The 20244-nt window shown below is 41.4% G+C and overlaps 2 protein-coding genes across 5 annotated transcripts in view; one reads left to right on the top strand and one right to left on the bottom strand.

Moving 5' to 3' along the window:
* The window catches only part of TRIM55 (tripartite motif containing 55), a 40876-nt gene extending 33594 nt beyond the window's left edge, over positions 1-7282 (top strand). For all 4 annotated transcript variants that reach the window (XM_019710692.3, XM_019710694.3, XM_019710693.3 and 1 more), the window contains one exon: positions 6489-7282. In XM_019710692.3, coding sequence (XP_019566251.3) covers positions 6489-6611 — 123 coding nt within the window. In that variant the 3' untranslated portion in view covers positions 6612-7282. The remainder of the gene's footprint in view (positions 1-6488) is intronic.
* Positions 7283-8858: 1576 nt separating this feature from the next.
* CRH (corticotropin releasing hormone) lies at positions 8859-10495 on the bottom strand. The gene is made up of 2 exons (XM_019710698.3): positions 10325-10495; positions 8859-9532 (listed from the first exon to the last, which is right to left on the bottom strand). The coding sequence occupies exon 2, from the start codon at positions 9516-9518 to the stop codon at positions 8946-8948; it is 573 nt and encodes a 190-aa protein (XP_019566257.1). The 5' UTR covers positions 9519-9532; positions 10325-10495; the 3' UTR covers positions 8859-8945.
* Positions 10496-20244: the final 9749 nt, after the last annotated feature.

The following is a 20244-nucleotide window of genomic DNA, read 5'->3' as shown; positions in this document are numbered from 1 at the left end:
TCCTAGACATGACCTCAACATTCCTACCCACGCCTGTTTCTAGCATCTGGATTTGATTCCCTGACCCAGCCTAGCAGTTGCAGGGTAGACACAGGGCGGCTGCCCACTCGATTCTAGCCTCACCCCTCCTATCTACATTCCTTTAAGGCAAATGGATTCCATTATAGAAGGGCCTTCTGAATTGGCCTAGAAAGACTGGCATTTAACATGCGTTGGTAACCAGATGCTGCTGTCAGGTTGAATTTGTGATTGGTATTCACAGCAAGGGGGGGGGGGGCGGCACGTGTGGGAGCCTCACTGCCTCCAACATCCCCTTCATGCTGGCATAGGGACTAACATATTTGCAACAGTCACCTCTCAGGATACAGCATGGCCATTTCTGGGTAAAATGCTATCTGGCAGGAGTGTACATTAAGTTATTGTCTTCCATTATCTTACTTGCAATTCAGTTTATCAGATCAATTAGTGTCACTCGGATAATCCTGAGGGCATGGAACACAGGACAGGTAAATGCTACTGGATCAGGATCATGGGGGTGTAGAGGACGACCATTTGGGGAAAGGCTGAGGCCGGCACCCCCTGGAGCCCTAGGAAGCTTAGACGCAGCCTGATTCGTTGCTGGTCAAAATGGCCTGGCCGAGCGCACTCTTTTACTTCCGGTCAGCTAAAAACATAGCTTCCCTCCTACTGTGGCTACCCAGACCTGTGCCAGAATGAGTATCAGGAAAGCATCTGTTCAGCTTTGTTCAGTCAGTGAGTCATGTGGTACAAGGTGCATTTAGGTCAAGGGGGCTGCTGGGATTGCCCCCCAAGCCAAAACAAGAGCACTTCCACCCAGTTACATCCCCTATGCTAAGTGCCCAGGGACACATCTGGCCTCAGTTGAACACTGAAGGCTGCATCACTGTCGCGTCCAGCGCAACATGGGCAGTGAGGGTGCGAGAAGGGGCAGCTTGGGTTAAGTTTTTAAGAAAGAAACAAAGGGAGACTTAATGCAGTTAAATCTCGCCGAGGGCCAGGGGTCTCTCGGTCTCAGAGGACTGGAGCCCAGAATAAGACGGACTGGAGGTTTTTATTGATAGGTATACAAATACAAGAAAGTAACATTGTTTCTTACATGGTCTGTGAGACTCATACATTATAACAGAAAAACGTTTATTCCAATCACCCTTTATCTATAAACAGCTGAAGGACAAGGTCCCATGATGTCTTACCCAAGGTATATACCCTCTCAGGGTCAAGTCTCTCGTATTGTAACAGTTCCGTTGAGATAAGTGGAGAAAACTGACCTTTATTGTCCTCATGACTTCTCTCACAAACAGGTGCCAGGGAAAAGCCAGAGCCAGCAATGGCTTTTCCCAGGCAGGGGGAAGGGGAGGCAAGGCCCCTTCCCATATTTTTCTAAGGCAGCTCATTGGGGGTCCCCACTCGGTTCCGCCTGGCGTAGGTTGTATCTCCTTTGAGATATCTTACCCGTCTTTGGCTGCAAACCATCTTTTGGGGACCAGACAAAGAGACGTAAGGTGTAAACACAAGGATGGAACAGAGTCCCAGAAAGGCACAGTCTCACAGACTCTTCTTTCCTTAAGGAAAGACACGGGGGACAGTTGGCTAGACTGTTGTGTGACTACACATCACAACTTGATTTTCAAGAATATTGCCACAAGAAGCATGTCGGCTTTTTTAAAAAAATTTATCACAATTAGCATAAAAATCAAGCCAAAGATTCCACTGAGCATTTTACGCTCTTTTCTTTGACACCTTCCTACTAAAAACTAGCCTTCTGTTAAGAGCGACAAGCTTGTGTGCTCTTAGAGACTAAGAAGGTAACATTAACGAAAAAGCAGGCCAGGTAAAAGAAAAGGTTGATAGAAGCATAAATACAAGATATAGTTTGCTTTCCTCTTTTACTCTGAGCACATAGCACCTGTACAAGCGCAATGGTAAGTGGCCACGGAAAGCAGCCGGCGGCAGGGGAGGCAAAGGGGGTGGTGAGCAGTGCGGGAGCAGGACAGCGCGTCTGCTGCCCGAAGGGGCCGCGCTCCCAGGCTCTCCTGGCAGGGGCTGGTCCTACATTTCCCCTTTGTCAAGAGAACCTGCAAATCCAGGTTTTAATGTGAAGTCTCCTAAATTACAAAGAAATTTTAATTGTGGTTAAACACACACACACACAAACACAACATAAAAATTATAATCCTAACAATTTCTGAGTTACAGTTCAGTGTTCAGTTATTCACATTGTTGTGCGACCCATCTCCAGGACATTTTCATTCTGCAAAACTGACCCTCTGACCCATTAAACAATTCCCGTTGCTCCCGGCCCCTAGCCACTGGCAACCACCTTTCCACTTTCTGTTTCTATGAACTTAACTGCTTTAGATACCTTATATCTGTTGAATCATACAGTATTTGTCTTTCCTGACAGTTTTATTTCACTGAGCATATTGTCCTCAAGACTCATCCAGGTTGTAGCATGTGTCAGAATTTCCTTCCTTTTTAAGGCTGAAAAATATTCCATCATCTGTAAAAATGCCACATTGGTTATCTATTCATCCACTGATGGACACTTGGGTTGCTTCTACCTCTTAGCCACTGTGAATAGGGCTGCTGGTTATCTGTGTAAGTCCCTATTTTCAATTAATTGGGGGTATATACCCAAAAATGGAATTGCTAGATTATGTGGTAATTTTATGTTCAGTTGTTTGAAGAACTGCCGTACTATTTTCTATAGCAGCTACACGATTTTACATTCCCACCAACAGTGCACAAGAGTTTCTATTTCTCTACATCCTTGCTCCTGAATGTTTCATGTTTGCAACTAATTCAAGTTTTTTTCAAAATACCATGTAGCCACATGGTTCAGCTGAGCAAACACTGTCCATACCTGCAACTGTCCTGCACACAGAGACAGATGTGCACAAGATGGCACGCTGAGGAGCAGGCAGAAAGCATGCATGCCCCATCAACAAGAAATGGTTCCAGGTGCCATAACCTGTCCAGGCGATGCCTGTACATCACACAGCTCTGGCTGGAGGCACCTCTCAACACCTTGCTCTTCTGTGCAGTGAAATGATACCCTAGGGCCATAATCTGACTTCAATTTCTTCCTCTCAAAGGACATTTGATAGTAACAGGAAAGAAATCAAAAGAAAAAAGATTGTGTCCTTCTGGTGACTCTGGTTCATTAATACCCAGGATTCCTGGTCAAACTCAGCTGAGAAAAACACTCTTTCCTCTAAGCAAAGGCACATCACTCCCTCCGGCTCGTCTTTTGTGGATCTTGACCAAATTGGGTGTCAGAGTTGAGACAGAGGGAAAATGCTGCCTCCCTATTACATTTTATGGTTTTTGTGATGAAAACTCATATTTCTCAAATTATCTGAAGCCCCATGTTGACAGATTACAATGTTAAATGATGGTTGTAAGTTTGTTCGTTTAGTTTGTCATCTGAGAAAAATGTGTAAAATTTAAAAATAACATGGAATTAACAATCCTTTCTTCAACTTTTTACCCTCCTCAAACTAAACTGGATGCAGGACAAACTCAAAAGCAGGTAAAGGAGAGCAGTACTTACCACTCTCTGTCCTTTGTTCATCATTATTCCCCCAAAATAGCACTTCCTGTGAAGGAAGACCGCCAGCCGTGGAAAAACTATTTAAAGAATACATATATACAGTTCCATTTGAGGGAAGGCTATAGAAAAAATATCTGCTTCTGATTTAATGGGCTGTGCTTATAAAAAGGAGGATTCTAAATCTTTTAACACATTCTTCCCTTATGAGAGAGCCATATATAACGTTGGGCTACTTGGGGATTCACTGGGGAAGGTGATGAATAACCACGATTACAACATGATAAGGGAATTAAATCAAATATTTCATTCTGGAAAGATGAGCATTGCAAATATAATTGTTTTTCCTTACTGGGGTGGGGTACGTATGGGTCATTGCTATTGTATATAGGTCCCCATAAACCGTCCTCAGGTGGTTCTACATGGCAGAGGAGCCTTGATACAAATGTAAAAAGAAGGAAGGAAGGAAGGAGAGAAGGGAGGGAAGGAGAGAAGGGAGGGAAGGAGAGAAGGAGGGAGAGAGAAATTAACATTTATAAAGCACTTAATATAAGTGAGGCATGTGCACAGTGAATACATTCATATATATATATATATATATATATATATATATATATATATATATATATTCTTTTTATTCAGTCCTCACTTCAACCTTATTAGATAGGATCTCATCTCTATTTTACAAGAGAAAACTAAGGCTCAGAGATGTTCAGTGACTTGTTTGTGTCATACAGTTAATAAGTAGTTACTCTGGGATTCAAAACCAGGGTAAGCCTCTTTGCATAAAATTTCTTTGCTGAGATAGTTGGTGGATCCTCAGGTTTACATAAACAAGACCAAGGAAATGGTGTAATCACCTAAAGACACTCAGGATAACCTCTGCTCTTGTTCCTACACCCCCCCACCTCCTCTGCCACTGGGCTTTCTTCTCTGAAAGATGGTTTATCTGAAAGATAAGGTCCATATTGTTTGGAGATAAATCTAATAATGACTGAGAAAGTGGGGTATGAAAGCAGCAAACCTTAACTGTTTAATACCAAGTTTTGAAGGCTGTAGGGTATTAACAGCTAAAACATTTTAATAGGAAGATAGATTTTAATCTCGAGTACAAAAAGCACAAAAATATATAGAAATTCCAAAAGCAGTCCCAAATGGTTTGTTAGCAAACCAGTAGTTTCACAAAGACTACATCCCTCTGCAGAAAATACCTTACCCAACTAGTTTCACTCTTCAGACATTTTAGAACAGCTGTCATGCAAGTTTATTCTACATTACAAATTGCCTTTAAGGAAAAGAGGCTACAGAATGGACCCTGATGGTCTGTTCTTCTAGGCAGAATTTACTATTCACTAATATAGATGGTTAGAAAAAAGTCTTACGTATCCATGATAGGCCCAGATCACTTGGGTTTGTTGTTGTTGTTGTTGTTGTTTTAGGATTTGTAAGAGTAAGGTGACTATGGTGGGGAGGAGAAGAATTTGAGGTCCATAAACAGGCACAGATTCTGTCAAGATGATGTTTATTCCACCTCAACTTCAAGGATATTGTGGTAGCTGTCCCATTATCCACAGACTCCAATAGCAGCCTTTCTGTAAAAGCCCAGTTGCACTTGATGTCTCAACTATTCCATCATAGAAAACTATTGTACATGCTTCCGTTTTAGGCTGTGGTCGCTAATAGGATTTCATGGCCTATTTTAACTTCCTTTCAGGGAGCAGCGTGGCCGTGGGAGGGATAACCCCAAAGCCATAAGGACTTGGGATCATTTTACTGAACTTGAAACACTACCCCAAAACATATGTTTAGGGTAAAATCTGATAAAATGCAGGACACTCATTTTTCACTCAAAAGTATTTTGAGCAGCAACAAAACTACATACTCATCAAAGTTCTGCTTTGCCTGTGCCATGTATTGTCCATTCATATAATATAGCCGCTTCATAAAGTCACCCGGGGCTTCTGAGTTGAATGCATGTGCTTTCATTGCTTTGAAATCACGGGCATTCTATCGGTGGGATAACTTTACAAGCGAAGTCATCAGATATGTTACCCTGTCTTCGGGAGTTCTCCTAGGAAGATCTGTGTTTGTCATGGTCCCTTTCAATGTAAAGGGTTGGAGTTTATCCATCAAACTGCATTTCAATAAGACTTTATGATGGTCTTTCATTCCATCAAGTTATCATGTTTTCAATTCAAAACAACATAAATTTCACTTAATGAGATTAGATTGATTGATTACTTCAAAATTACAACTTGTATCTGTCGGGTATCTCTAAAAGATAAATACATTTTATAGAGATAGCTCTATAAAAGAAAGATATCTCTTTAGAAATATTGATGTTATGAGACTTTTATGGCCTAAAAAAGAAAGTCCTTTCATTCAAGATTTGCTGAAAACAAAGCCTGCATTTTTTTGCAGAAATTATACTACACACACACACACACACACACACACACACACACACACACACACATTCACATCCTAGTTAGAAATTCTTACTTTAACAGTGGAGAGATTATATGTCCTGCGATATAGTAATAGCATTTAAAATAGGATTTTATTTGTTCTGCAGACTTTTCTAAATCCAAATTCCCATTATTTTCAATGCATCTTTCATCTCAGTAAACACTGCACAAGTAGACTTTTTTTAAAAAGTAGACTAGCCTCACTCTTTCCCAAGAACTCCCCTCCACTGCATGTGTTCCTGCTGCTCCTCTTTGGATCATGAGTGTGAATCACTTTCATGGCTCTTGACCGTGGCCAAGATAACGAGCTTGCTTCTCATCCCTAATAATAATTATGCCCCATATAATTATTATTATGATGATTGTTTCTCCTCAGTAGAAAAGGGATTGGACCAACCCCCTAAGGGACTAGCCTTTTCCTCCTCTGACTCAGATTTTCTCTGTTGCAGATTGGATTTGAGGACCCTCCCCTGCAGGGACAGGCTGCAGCTGCAGGGAGTGGGAATGGAGCTGATTCTGAGCCAGCTCGCCATGTCTTCTCTTTTTCCTGGTTGAACTCCCTGAAAGAATGATGTTCATTCCAACTGCTGCCCCTCTGTCTGCCTGGCTGAGATGCACAGAGGCAGCAGGGAACCTAGATGAGATTAATATTATGCAGATGAGAAAAGGGACCTCTGGACAGGATTTCTGCAAAAAAACCCCTCTAATTCCAGATGACTTATGAAACATATTAAGGAAAAACAATACTTTGAGAAAATAGTTGCAGAAAGCATTGGAAAAAAAGAAACTTGATTTTAGGCAAAACTCTTATTGTGTGGGAAACATTATGAATGAAGGATGTATAAGTGTGGTACATGCGTGCGTGCGTTAGTAGTAACTGGTGAAGGCAGAAAAAGTGGGCACTACGCTCTTGTCTCTGATAGGCACTGGCTTTGAATATCATAGCATAGTAGCTCTTAATCTCTTTCCTTTTTAACAATGCAGATGGTCAGTGAAATTCAGTGTTAATTCAGAAGTGACTGATTTCTCATTATATGGACAAAAGGTAAATCATTGACCAAAGGTATGAATTGTTTCACAAAGGTTTCCTCTTTTCCATAATACATATCGCTGGAGGTATATGTAGAAATGTTCTTTGACTCTGGTGACACTTTCATAGTCCAGAAGGTTGAAAGCTTAGGACATTTCTATAATCTTAGTTTTAAATATGCAGATATCTGGCACTTTAATGAAAAAAAAAAAAGCTTTTCAACAGGAACTATCTACTTTCTCATGTATCCACTAAGGCACCAACCTGCTAAACTACAGAACAACTGCATGTATTTAAACACACACACACACACACACACACACACAATACCCACACACACATATATGAGTGTGTGGGTATTGTGTGTGTGTCTATATCTATTTAAATCATGCTTTATTTGTCCCACCATAATGCTTCTTTTAGAATATAAGTATAACTTTACTCTGTATGAACTCTTAAATAAATGCTGTTTTTAACAACTTAGTCTTATAATGATTTATTCAGTGTTTTATATTATCTTATTAATCCTTTAGTCAAGTGTATTTAGAGGGTCCCAAGAGACGGAGCATTTTCACACATCCAAATTAATTTTGAAGTATTGAGCATTCAACTGAATTTTTTAAAAGTTATAACTAAACTACCAAAGGTGAATGCATTGTAAAACTAATTAGATGTGCTGTTTGATTTTAAAAGTGAATATAGTTTATATTTCTAAGGATGAAAGTGATTAGAGTTGGCATAGACATAAATGAGGAGGGTATTTGGGGAGTTTTTCAAGTTAAAATATTCTTTATAAAAATTTTTTCCCAAGTGTCATCTTATAGCAATAAAATTTCATTGCTTTAAGCGAAGAGGCTATCAAGTTTCTCCTATTAGAAGTAGGCATTGGGAAACAGCTTAGCAAAAATATTTTATGGTAGCAAAGTAATAGCTTGATAGTATGTGAATCTTTCTCATAGAAAAAAATGCAGCATTTTGGCCCTATAGTTTGGAGGCGAGCTCCCTCAACCATCTCCTCTTTTCCTTTCCTCTTTCCCCAACCCTCCCCAATTATTTTACATCTTATAGTTAATCAGGGTTATATGTTATTTTCACTATGAATCGATAGTTCACTTAGAGAATCACTAAGTCTTAGAGCTGGAAGCAACTTCCCAAATAACTTAACTCAATCTCAGGGGAGTAATCTAAGGTACAGAGACAAGCCCAAGATGACAGCGGGATCTAAGCCACAGATATGTTTGTATTTGTCGTAGACAAGAAAATGTAAGTGTTTTGGTTTTTCTCGCGCTGCAGTCAACTTGGAGGAAGCCAGGAGCTGACAGTATTTCCCCTACTAGCATTGAAGAGGATAAATAAACTCATGATTACCTTGGCAGCATTTATTAAAAATATAAATATTGAACATTCTCTTACACAATCAAATGGACCAAGGATTGGAAAGATGTTTTATTCCTGAAACATTTACAAGGAAAGTTGATTCAAAGAGCTTACAGATTTTGTCTCCCCCACCAAAAAGTATGACATTCTTTTCTGCTCAGACCACAACAAAGGCGGCTGGGTGACTTATGTCTGCTTCGTGAAAAGGTTTCCTCTTGGGTCTATAGGCTCTTTAAAACACCGTAAAAGACACCTGGAAATGGAAACTAAAAGTAGACAACACAAACAACGTTGCTGCTGTCACAGCACGCTGAGTACACGTGTGCATGCTGAGTATAGGCGCCCTTGTTGTACATCTTCTATGTTTCAAGCTATATAAAAATAAACAGATGGTATCAGAGCAACGCTATGGTACAGAATACTGTATTACTTTATTTTTTATTTATTTATTTTTTAAATTTTTGTGCTAAATGCAGAATTTGGGGCCAAACGCACTGTCTCATTTCCCAATAATCTCCATCAGTTTCCTGTTGCTGTGGGCTTGCTGCGCTAACTGCTCGGCCCTGGCCATTTCCAAGACTTCTCGGAGGAGGTGGAAGGTGAGATCCAGCGAGATGGGAGGTTCCTCGGATCGCCTCTCCCTCTCCGGTGCCTCCTGGCGGCCACCGAGGGCGCTCTCGGTGCCGCGCTCCGTGGGACCCGCCGAGCTGTCGAGCGGGCGCCGGAGCAACGCGCGGAAAAAGTTGGCGGTCACCTCGTCCGGAGAAAGGCGGCTGCCGCTGCTGCCGGCGAGAGGCAAGGAGGCAGGCGAGAGGGGAGCAGCAGGGCTCTTATTGAGGTTGCCCAGGCGGAGGAAGTATTCCTCCCCCATGCGGAGCAGGACTGGCCGAGCCTGCGGCTGCTGCGGCTGCTGGGGCTGCGGCGGCGGCTGGAAGAAATCCAGGGCTTGGGGGAGCTGTGGGGCCTGCCGGGCGCCCGGGACGGGCCCCCGGCTGAGGAGAGCCCTGCATGGCGGGCAGGGCAGGAGAGCTAGCAGCAGGACTCCCGCGGACACGAGCAGCGGCAGTCTCATGTTAGGGGCGCTAGCTGCGGCACGGAGGTGGGCAGAGGGCGAAACGAGAGAAGGAAAGAGAAAGAGTTGGTCAGAGTTTAGCTCAACTGGGAGGTGCGCTTGGCGGGGATCTTCCTACAGGACACCCATAGACGTGGCTCAGGGGCTCATGCGGGCGCTGTCCGCGGTTCTGAAGTTCCCGAACACGGACTTCAAGAGTTGGAGTGAGGGGGCGCAGGAAAAGGGACGCCTGCAGGGCTCCGCGCCAGAGCTCAGCTCCAAAGCTCAGCCCCTCCTCGCTAGGCTGGAGTGACCCCTCTGCTTTGGAGACCCCCGAAAGGACGGTCCCTGAATCCCTTTTCTAACTAGCCCCAAAACTGACTTCCTGAGCTCTAAAGATCTACAAATTTAAGATCTCAGCCGCTTTACCCCTCCCTCCTAACCCCATCTCTTTCCGGACATTTCAGCGTGTTCCTCCAAATTGAGAACTGCTGCTTCCTCCTCTTTATCCATCCCTGGCCCAGCATCCTTCTTTCGGGGCTCAGGATAGATGGGAGGCTCGTCTACACCGCCAGGGAGGGTGGAAAACTGGCAGTGAGGGTAGTGATGAGTAGCCGTCTAAGTTGGCTTTTGCCACATCCCAGCTACTATCGGAATCTTGAGACACAGTCAGCAAACACACACACACACACACACACACACACACACACACACACACACACGCAGGCACACACGCGTGGGGACCGCGGCAGCGGCTCCGCGGCGCCCACGGTGGCAGCTCAGGCGGTGCGAAATTGGACGCGCCTTTCCGTCTAGGCGCTCCCTACCTTCCGAGGCGCTTCTGCAGGTGAGCCGGGCGCTGCCGCCTCTCTGCAGAGGAACGTCTCCGGAGCTTTTTCAGGGATTTTCTTTCCTTTGCCTTTCTGTTCCCACTCTCTTATTCTTTCCCCCTCTCTTTCTCTTCAGTCTCTCCACGGACTTGAGCTCCGAGTTTCTCCACACCAGAGACTGGAGTGGGATTTTATAGCGTCGACCCTCTTCAGAAACCACGCAGCATTTGCCTAATAAGCTGACGTTCTCTTGACAGCTCGATTGCGTGCTGCCTCTGCTCCTGCATAAATCATAGGGCCCTGCCAGGGAACCAGGGGCAGAATTTATGCTATCTCAACACTGAATCTCACATCCAATTATATCAACAGATATTTATCGCCTCCTTGGTGACGTCAACCAGCCCTAAAATGGAAGGGCTTCTTATGACTTGTCCATTGACAAAAATTCTTGAATGAGATTTCCCAAGTGTGAAAACACACTGACCTCTTACTATGAAAGGCCAAATTGACGATCAGGACCGAGACGGTGAATGGGAGGGGAAGGGAGGTCTAACAGTCCTGGGGTGGAAGCAACAACCAGCTGTAGGGCGTGACTCTGGCTCCGGCTCTGGATCCTCCTCTCCCCCCCACCCCCCACTTCTTTGCCCAGTTGTCTTGGGCAACACCTCAGTATCTGAAAATATCTCTTTGCTAGAGACAAAATGTCCCACCACCTTCCTGCCTGGATAAGAGTGAAGATCAAAGAGATGGAAGCCCAGAGACACTCCGCTTTTAAGCCTCCTTCTGCTTTTTTATCCCAAGAACAGATACAGGAATTATGAGTCTACAGAGGCAAGACCAATGAGACGCTTGAAATGCAGCTCAAGTTTTTAAAATGATAGCAAGAGCTACTCCCATGATGCAGGGGCACACACGAGGGTCAGTCTGTGTTGCAGCAAAGATTTTAAGTTCTTCCAGAACTTCCTCTCTGTCCCTCCTCTCAGAATCTGAAATTAATTGTGGCCTTTTCTATTCCAAAATTAGAGAGAGAGAAAGGACCAGTGAAGTGCATGAATTAAACAATCTTTAGTCTACCCAATGCAAACTCAAGGAGAGTTTCCTATTTCTTATTGGAAAAAGCTTAAACTCCTTGATAACAGGACTGAATTCATCAGTTGCATTCATGCATTGATGTTTTCATTGATGAATATTGAGCCTGTAAAAAAGTAACCTCATTCATTTTACTTCCAAATACTATTAATAGCCATGATAGTATCCATATTAGGGGCACCCAGGTGTGTGCGTGTGTGTGTGAGCGATTTCTTTTTCCAAATTCAAATGTGCTCCATGGGAGGCTGAAAAATAAATAAATGTTCTCTGGCACTACCACAGCATGGAATGCTTGTAACACCACACTCAAATTTTGAATTAAACTGACATTATCATAGAGGTGGGAGGCAGTTACCTCTAATTCTGCAATTCAAAATGCAATTTCAAACTCTGTTGTCTATGATTCAATTCAGCTTCTAGATAACCATCAGAGCTGTTTATCAGAAATTTTCTGTTCCTCATTTCTGGTACCTCTGCTCTTTCCTTTGTACCTAACATGACAAATGATGTAATACATATTTCAACTCTTATTTCGGGTCTATACCAATCCACAACTGCTCTTAGAAACAACAGGAAGGTAGAAAAAGAAATACTGGCAATTTCCAGAGAAGTCATTGACCTGAGAAAACAGAGAAAGAGTCTTCTGAGAAAGATGTGAGTTGCTAATAGAAGATCATGATTATGGGAAATGGTTGAGCTTTTAGAGGAAAGCTGTGTTTTATGTTGGTAATGGGCATACAGAACCTTAGTTTTTGCTTTTGTGGGCTTTTTTTCCCTTTTAAGTTGGAATGAATCTTAATTTTTTTTATTTTTGGCTTACTTTCCTTTATGAACCGTCCTCATCCCCATTGGAAGTTATCAGCTTGGATGTCAATCTGGAGGTAGAATTGGTTTGGAAGGGGAAATCCAGGTAAAAGGACACTGAAGGAGAACTAGGAGAAGCATAAGGCCAGAGGTTTCATTGGGGAGGCCTGAGAGCTTCCTCCAGAGATGACCCAACATGTTTTGGCCTTATCCTATTGGGCCACATGGAAGATGCTGTTTTCGTATAACTCCCACATTGCTGTTGAATCCTCGCTGTAACATTTTCCTAGAGTAGGTAGTTGGTTAGGGGCAAAGTGACTCTGACTAAAGGTGAGCAACACAAGGGCTAGATCCCAGAGGAGCAGGGAATGTGCAGAGCAACCCCTACTCACAGTTTATCCAACAGTTAGATCTCATCAAATCACTGAATGTTCACATGAGAAATGACTTGAAGAGAGTATTTGGTTTCAATGAGAACCAGAGAGGTTAAGTGACTTACCTGAAGTCACTCAATTACTAGTTAGTGGTAGTTCTTTTGACTCCCAACGTATATTATTTCCCTATTATAACAACACCCTTTGAACTTCCTTTTCCAGCAGAGACACAGGAACAAAATGAAGCGAGAAGATGAATTTAGTTAAAGTGACACATTCACACACCAGTCCTGAGGTTCCTTTTCTTAGACTTTACTTATATTGATAAGTCTTATCACATATAAATCTCCTCAGGCATGAGAACACAGAGATCCTCTGTGCATGCTGATGCCCGGGCACCTGATTTTAGGTCTCTGTGTGCACACACTCAAATTTACCCTTCAGCTAAATCTTGCAATTATAACATGAGGTCTTTAAATGCATTGCCAACTTAAGATGCATTCATTTGATTTTCCACCTAGTTCACCTTGGAAAATAGAGATCTTTTGATAAAGTATAGAGTGATATGGTTCTCAAAATAATGATACAAATGTGTGCAGTACAGGAAATACCCGAGTCCATGAAAATCACCACTGACAGATTTGATCTTACATGTAGGAATGACTTCTTGAAAGGAGTCACTGGAGAACCAATTTAAATAAAACAGGGCACAGTTAAAATTAAAAACACACGGCACAGCAGTCCGATGAATAAAGAAATATCAGCAACAACAGGTAACTATTGAGCTTATTTCCGTCTTCGGCATATCCTTGCATTTTTTGAGGAGTATCCCAATGGGTGCTTCAATGAGCAGAGTTCCCGGCAAATCAAGTCTCCAAGTTTGCTAAGCAACATTTGTTGAAACAAATCTACCATCTCGAATAACAGCCTTTCAAAATGCCTGGGGTGAACAGGTGGTTTGGTACTTGTTTTTAGTGTGCTTTAGATTAGTAATAAACTACTTTCTGCATCGACAGGTAGGACTACAAAAAGGATCTCAAACAGCGCAAATATCTAACAGCGTCACTGGAAACAGTAACTTCTAGTAATCTCTTCTGATTATCAAAGCCATTCATCCTCCTTATAGACAATTTGGAAAAATTAGAAAAGTGTAAGGAAGAATACAAAACTCCTCAGATTCTAGAACCTAAAGATGATCTCAGTTAATAGTTTTTGTTTCCCTTGAGAATTTTTCCTGAGCTCATACATTTTCTGTAATTGAGATAATACTGTGTCCCTAATTGTGAATCTCTACTTAAATAACAAAAACAAAACCTTCTTATTTAAAATTTAAAAGTAATTGGTTGAAAGAATCTTTCCCAGCTTCCTAGATCAGGCTTATGACCTGTGCTCTGTATTCTCCTAGCATCATGAATGTCCTCCATGATAAAAGCTCACATTTTTTAAATCATCACTGGTACAATATGTGTCTTCCTTGATGGACTGTAAACTGTGTGACAGAGACTTGACTGTATTTATAAACTGCCATATTTATCACTCCAGCCCCTAGCACAGTGCCACAACATGGTAGGTATCCAATAAATCTTTTGAATGGATGAACTATAGACAATCTGTTGAATGAATGAAGTATTAAAAAGTCGTCAATAAGCCTATCATCCAGAAATAACTAGATAACATTTAATAACTAAAATTTTGTAATCTGCTTTTTTCCACTTAAAATTCTCTTTCAAACATTTTCCTATATGTAAATCCATTTTATTGACTGCATGGCACTACATCAAGAGATGTACCATAATTTTTAGTCATTCCTCACTGTTGATCGCTATCCTAATAACTGCTTTATACTAATTTCCCTTCTATATCTTACCCTTGCACCTTTAAGTAATACACCCACAGAATCATTTCCTGATCCTTCAAATATAAACACACCCTTCTCCACCTTGATCTCCCAAGCTCTGTCATTGGTATTTTTCTATATTGTCAGTGTTACTATTTTAATAACCATAGTTATGTCTTCTGCTTTGACTATAGATTTATCAAAGAGTTAAAAGTCAATATAGTTTTTAATCATTGATTATGTAAAAATTGTTCACTACAGAACAAAGTCATAGGTTCTAATTATATTTCCTTTCTTGTTTTTGTTTTATAATTAGCGATTTTTTTTAATAGTCACAGTTTATTTTAGAATTATTGTGTTAATTATGTCCCGAATCTTTTTCAGATTTTCCAGCATGACAAGTAATCTATCAAGCCCCCCCCCCACCCTTTTTGAGACCTCTTTTCTTGAGCACTCTAAACTGCTGCTTTCAGACTGGTCAATTTCTAAATCTGATGCACAGCTTCTTCCTGGGACTTCTCTTTTCTGTTTTTCTGAATTAAATTCACTGTCTGGAATCACATGATTTATTCTTTCTTGATGGCTGCATTTATTTTGCTAGAGCACATCCACGAATAACTTTCTAAGAGAGTATGTATGGTAGATAAATTTTCTGAGATCTTGCACTTCTGAAAGTGGTTTTATTTTTACCCAGATAATTGAGTGATACTTTAGCAAGGTATACAATTCCAGTCTGAACATAAGCTTCTTCCATAACTTTGGAAATATTGTCCTCTGTGTTTTATCATCCAGTGCTGCTATAAGGAATCCAGTGTCTTTGTGATTCTCATTTCTTTATGGGACCTGTTTTTTTTTTCCTCCTAATTTTCTCTTGAAGATTTTAGTATCTTCCCTTTGTTGTTGATGTTCTGACCTTTTACAATGTTTTTTGGGGTCTTTTTCATTTATCCATTTTAATTTGGAGACTCTTGCTCTTCAAGTGTGATAAAATCTCTTGCATTATTTCTATGATAACTTCCTCTATTTTCTCTGTTCTTTCTTTCCAGGACTTCTATTATAAGATATTCCCCCTGTGTGTTTATTATTTTTCTCCTCCTAGGACTCTTTGTTTTGGGTTCTACTTTCTGGGAGGGCTCCTAAATATCCTCCATCTCTTCCATTAGTTTGTTTTACAACCATATATTCAACTTCCAGGCTTTGAATTCTTTCTCCACTCTTTTTCCACAAATCCCATTTTTGCTTTATAGTGTAATATTTTCTCAAATTTCTTTAAGAATATTAACTAAAAAGTCTCTAAGCTTTCTTTCCCTGAATTATCTACTCTATTCATGGTCACTTAAAAATTTGTTTACCTTGGCTTCTCTATTTTATGTTGGGAAGACTATCTTTAAATCTCTTAAGGTAATTCTATATATGAATATTTGCACTCTTATTTAGGAATTAAGCAATGCAAAACTGACAGGGAACTCTTTGTGAAGGACAATGACCTTGTCCCTAAGCAGTCTTCCCTTTAGGGTGGTTATATGGTGAAACAGCCATTACTTTGGAGATATCCACAAATGGCACATTACAGAGAAATTTTCTCTGTGACTGTTCAATTTCAGTTAAAGAAAATATATGTATTAGTTTGTTAGAGCTGCCATAAGAAAGTGCCACAGACTGGGTGGTTTAAACAACAAAAATTTATTTTCTCACAACTCTGGAGGTTAGAAGTCCAAGATGAAGGTGTTAACAGGGATGATTTCTTCTGAGGCCTTTCTTCTTCGTTTGTACATGACTGTCTTCTCCGTCTGTCTTCACATGGTCTTTCGTTTGTCTGTGCTTGTGTCTTAATCTCCTTTTCTTATAAGGACACCAGTCATATTGGATTAGGGTCCTTAATTACCTGTTTAAAGGCTCTATCCAAATACAGTCACATTCTGAGGTACTGGGGGTTGAGACTTCAACATATCAAAGTTGGTGGGATACAATTCAACCAAAATCAGTATTTTTTGCAAATGTTTGTTTACTTACTTGATTTTTGCCTAACAGGTAGACATTTGAATGCTTGACATTCATCACGTGGGATGAGAAAGTTTGGTAGAGGGGTCAACTCTTCCATATGTAGACTTTCAAGGGGCCCTATTTTTGGCTGCTTTTCTTATTCCTGCCTTTGGTGACATTTGGAGTTTCCAAGCCCTGTCCTCCTCCTGAGTTTTGCGAGGGGGCTCCTTCCTCGGCTGCCTGCCCATTGTGTGCCTTCTGCAATGGCTTCCTTACCTTTTCCCTCAGTAACCACTCCATCGTGTCTGCTCTCCTTCCTCAGCTACCCCTTTGCAGACCTTTAAAGCTGCTTCCTCTGCCTTGCAGCTACTTTACAGCTGCTTCCTCTGTCCTCAGATACCATTTTATCTTCTTCTGTCCTTATTTCAGAAGTTTATTAAACCCTCTCACCTGCTTATGGTCCTTACCTTGTTCATTTCATCATTTTGGGTCTATACTATCACATCAATGGGGTCTCAGAGGGAGGGGAAGAAAACACACATGCATTTTGTAAAGATCTCTCTGAACGCACTGTGAAGAGTGCATTGGAGGGGCAAGGTGGCAGACAAATGAGTTATGGTCTTTGCGTCATTACCACTGGACCTCTATAGAAGAGCATCACATGCCAGTTTTGAATGGAGCTCTTTAAGACAAGGGCATGGTCTCCTGTGGATTGCTCCAGGAGCCCAGGACACTACCTGTGGACAGCCACACTCTTATTCAGGGCTTGGTGGGCCAGGGCTTCCTTTCAGTGCCCCATCAATCAATACATCTCTCAGTATCCAGAAATCATCATTGGGTGTCTTATATTCTGTCTTAGGAAAATGGCAAGGACTTTGTTACCTGTCCTTTTGTTTTTCCAGAAGTTAGGAAGTAACCTACCTTGGGGAGATGAGTCAGAGCATTAGAAAAGGGGCACAGTTCTGCTTCTCTAACAAGCCCTTGTCTGATAGACATGGTTGACCTTTCTATTTACATCATAATGCATCGAATTTTCTGTTTTGGGCTCCAGATAATGGATGGAGGGCAGTGTGAGGATGTGTGTGAACTTTCTGTCATGAAGGACAATTTGCAGGAACTAATCTTCTTACAATGGTTGGTCATGAGAAAGAAATCCATCAACCAAGCATCCTGAATAGATATTTATATTCATGAACATTTCTTGACTCTAAAGAAAGATTCCCAAGGAGCTCTCCTAGAAATGTTACTGGTGTTACAAAGGGGGGCGGACTGAAAGAGAGGTTAAACACATTTTTTTTTTACTGCAGAATTCCTAGTATGTTAAAATATTTGTCTGCAGTGTCAATCCCCCAATCGCCAGCATTTCCCAGACTTATCTGAGCACAGAGCATGTTTACTGTGGGATTAGTTGGGAAATACAACAAGCCAAGGAATCTTATGAAGAGTCCAGTGTACTTTCTTTCTTTCTTTGCCATCCATATTAGAGTCCGTGATTAGAACTACGGCACCATTTTCCACCCCTCCTAGGAAAAACTTTTAAAATGACACTTTTCCCCCTTCAAGAGAGGATTTCGGGGTACGGGGAGATGTGTATTTCTAGTGCTTCTGAGGATAACCCGGGAAGGGTCACCTCACAGCAAGCAGTTGCTGAGCTCTCCCTCACTACCCATGAAATGGTCAGGCCTGTCTGCACAGTTCCTAGTCAGGGGAAGGAGTTGGTTTCTACAGTAATGTAGCCCATTGGAAATCTGTGGGCCCGCCTTGCATAGGAGGACCTCCTTTGGGTGTGAAGAGGCAGAAGTGTCCTAGACAAAACTGACTGCGATGGGTGGCATTGGGTTGCTCATAAAGGAAATTCAGTTACTCAAGAGACAGCAGGCAATGCGGTCTGCTGGGTGGACAGAGACGCTGCGCAGCCAACGTCCAGGAGCCACGGCTTTCAAAGATGTTACTGGTGGTCGGTTCAGACCTTTCGTGGACCTTGATGCAAGCTCTGTTCATCCCCAAGGCTTCTGTCATCCACCTGTGGAAAATGTGATAGCGGCTTCCATTATGAGACTGGCCGTTAATTTTCATATGTGTGTGTGTTTTGTCGGCCTCCCAGCTTGTGAGCTTCTTCCCAGTACTTGGGAGTCTGCAACTCCTAGGACACTGCTTACACGTGATAAGTGTTTGTTGGTTGTTGGAGATTGACAATATACAGAGGCTGCCAAAAAAAAAAATGTATACACATTTTAAGAAAGGAAAAAACTGTATTAAAATTGTAATACTATATAACGATAACAAAGGATGAACACGAGTCATGTGTATACATTTTTTTTGGCACCTCCGGTATGTCAGACTTAAGAGAAAGACTACGTCAATTCAAAGTGCTCTCATATCTGTGAGTCAGTGAACTCTTGAAAGGATGGTTATATGAAACCTAGGTGTGGGAAAGAAAGGATCTGTCTGATTTGCCACGTTCACTGTTCTCTTTTGTGTAAATTGTAGAAGTGATCTAAGCAACAGTGTTCCCAAGATAATGGAAGAGATTTAAGGGCCTCAAGCTACAGTGAAGTTTAATGCTCCTATCATGCAAAGTTAAATATAGATACATATTTGAGCCTCACCTCATTTTCCAACTTGTTTTCTTTGCACTTTAATTCTTACAGCTGTAAAGTTCTGCCTTGTGCTTACGGTACTTTTCATCTTCCAGCAACAACAATCATTGCAGTGAAGGGATTTTATTTGAATAGAGAAATACAATTACATAATCTAATAGATTTCTTCTGTAAAAAGAGTTATTCAGCTTTTTGAGGAAGAAAACCACATCTGATTCCTGTTTGTAATGGAATTTGTTCTAATGTCTTCATTTGCACATTTCTAGGCCCTAAATTCACTATCTCATCAAGTGAGATAGTGAATTTAGGGCCTAGAATATAAGAAGCATTCAATGAACTTTAGTCATTGTTATTGGCTAACAATAGGGTGGCTGTTACGGTTGAAGGTAGTGATTCTATCTCATCTCAGCTCCTCAGAGCCTAGCATTGTGCCCAGTGTTTATTAGGTTTAATACCTGTTTATTGATGAAATAACATAAGTGTAATGACTGTTTTTTCTTCTTCTAATACTGGAGGTTTTTCAGCTATCCAGCAGATCCTTTAAAAATTAAATTAATAGACTCCATTTCTTAAGAGCAGCCTTAGGTTTATAGAAAATTTGAGCAGGAAGTACAAAGAGTTCCCATGCAGTCTTTCTCCCCAGCTCACTCTCCTCCCTCCGTTTTCTCCTATTATTGTTATGACATCTTGCACTGGTGTGGTGCATGTGTGACAACTGATGAGCCTATGTTGATACATTATTATTAACGAAAGTCCACAGTTTTCATCAGGGTTCACTCTATGTTGCACGTTCTGTGTGTTTTGACAAAAGCATAATGTCATGTACCTACCCTGACAGTATCACACAGAATCCTTTCACAGGCCTGAAAATCCATGTTTTTCCTATTCATCTCTTCCCCCCTCCTTCTCAACCCCTGGCAACCACTGATCTTTTTACTGTCCCTATAGTTCTGCCTTTTCCAGAATGACTTATAGTCGGAAACATACAAATTGTAGCCTTTTCCGACTGGCTTCTATCACTTAGTAATATGCATTTCAAGTTCCTTCCTGTCTTCCTACACTTTTACTCAGGCATAGCATCCTTTTGACTTGGGAAATATCTGTTTGGCTGACGTCGCTCTACTTAATAAATGTCTGCTCAATTAAGGATCATTTCCGTGTTGAAACTTTTATTCTCAACCTAATCATTTATTGATTTAACCAAAAGTAGTTGCACTCAAAGGGCAATTT

The sequence above is a fragment of the Rhinolophus sinicus genome, chromosome 7 (assembly GCF_057876585.1).
Source record: "Rhinolophus sinicus isolate RSI-liver-muscle chromosome 7, RSI-T2T, whole genome shotgun sequence".
Lineage (NCBI taxonomy): Eukaryota > Metazoa > Chordata > Mammalia > Chiroptera > Rhinolophidae > Rhinolophus > Rhinolophus sinicus.
Note: the sequence above shows the minus strand (reverse complement) of the source record. Positions and strands in the feature narration are given on the sequence as shown.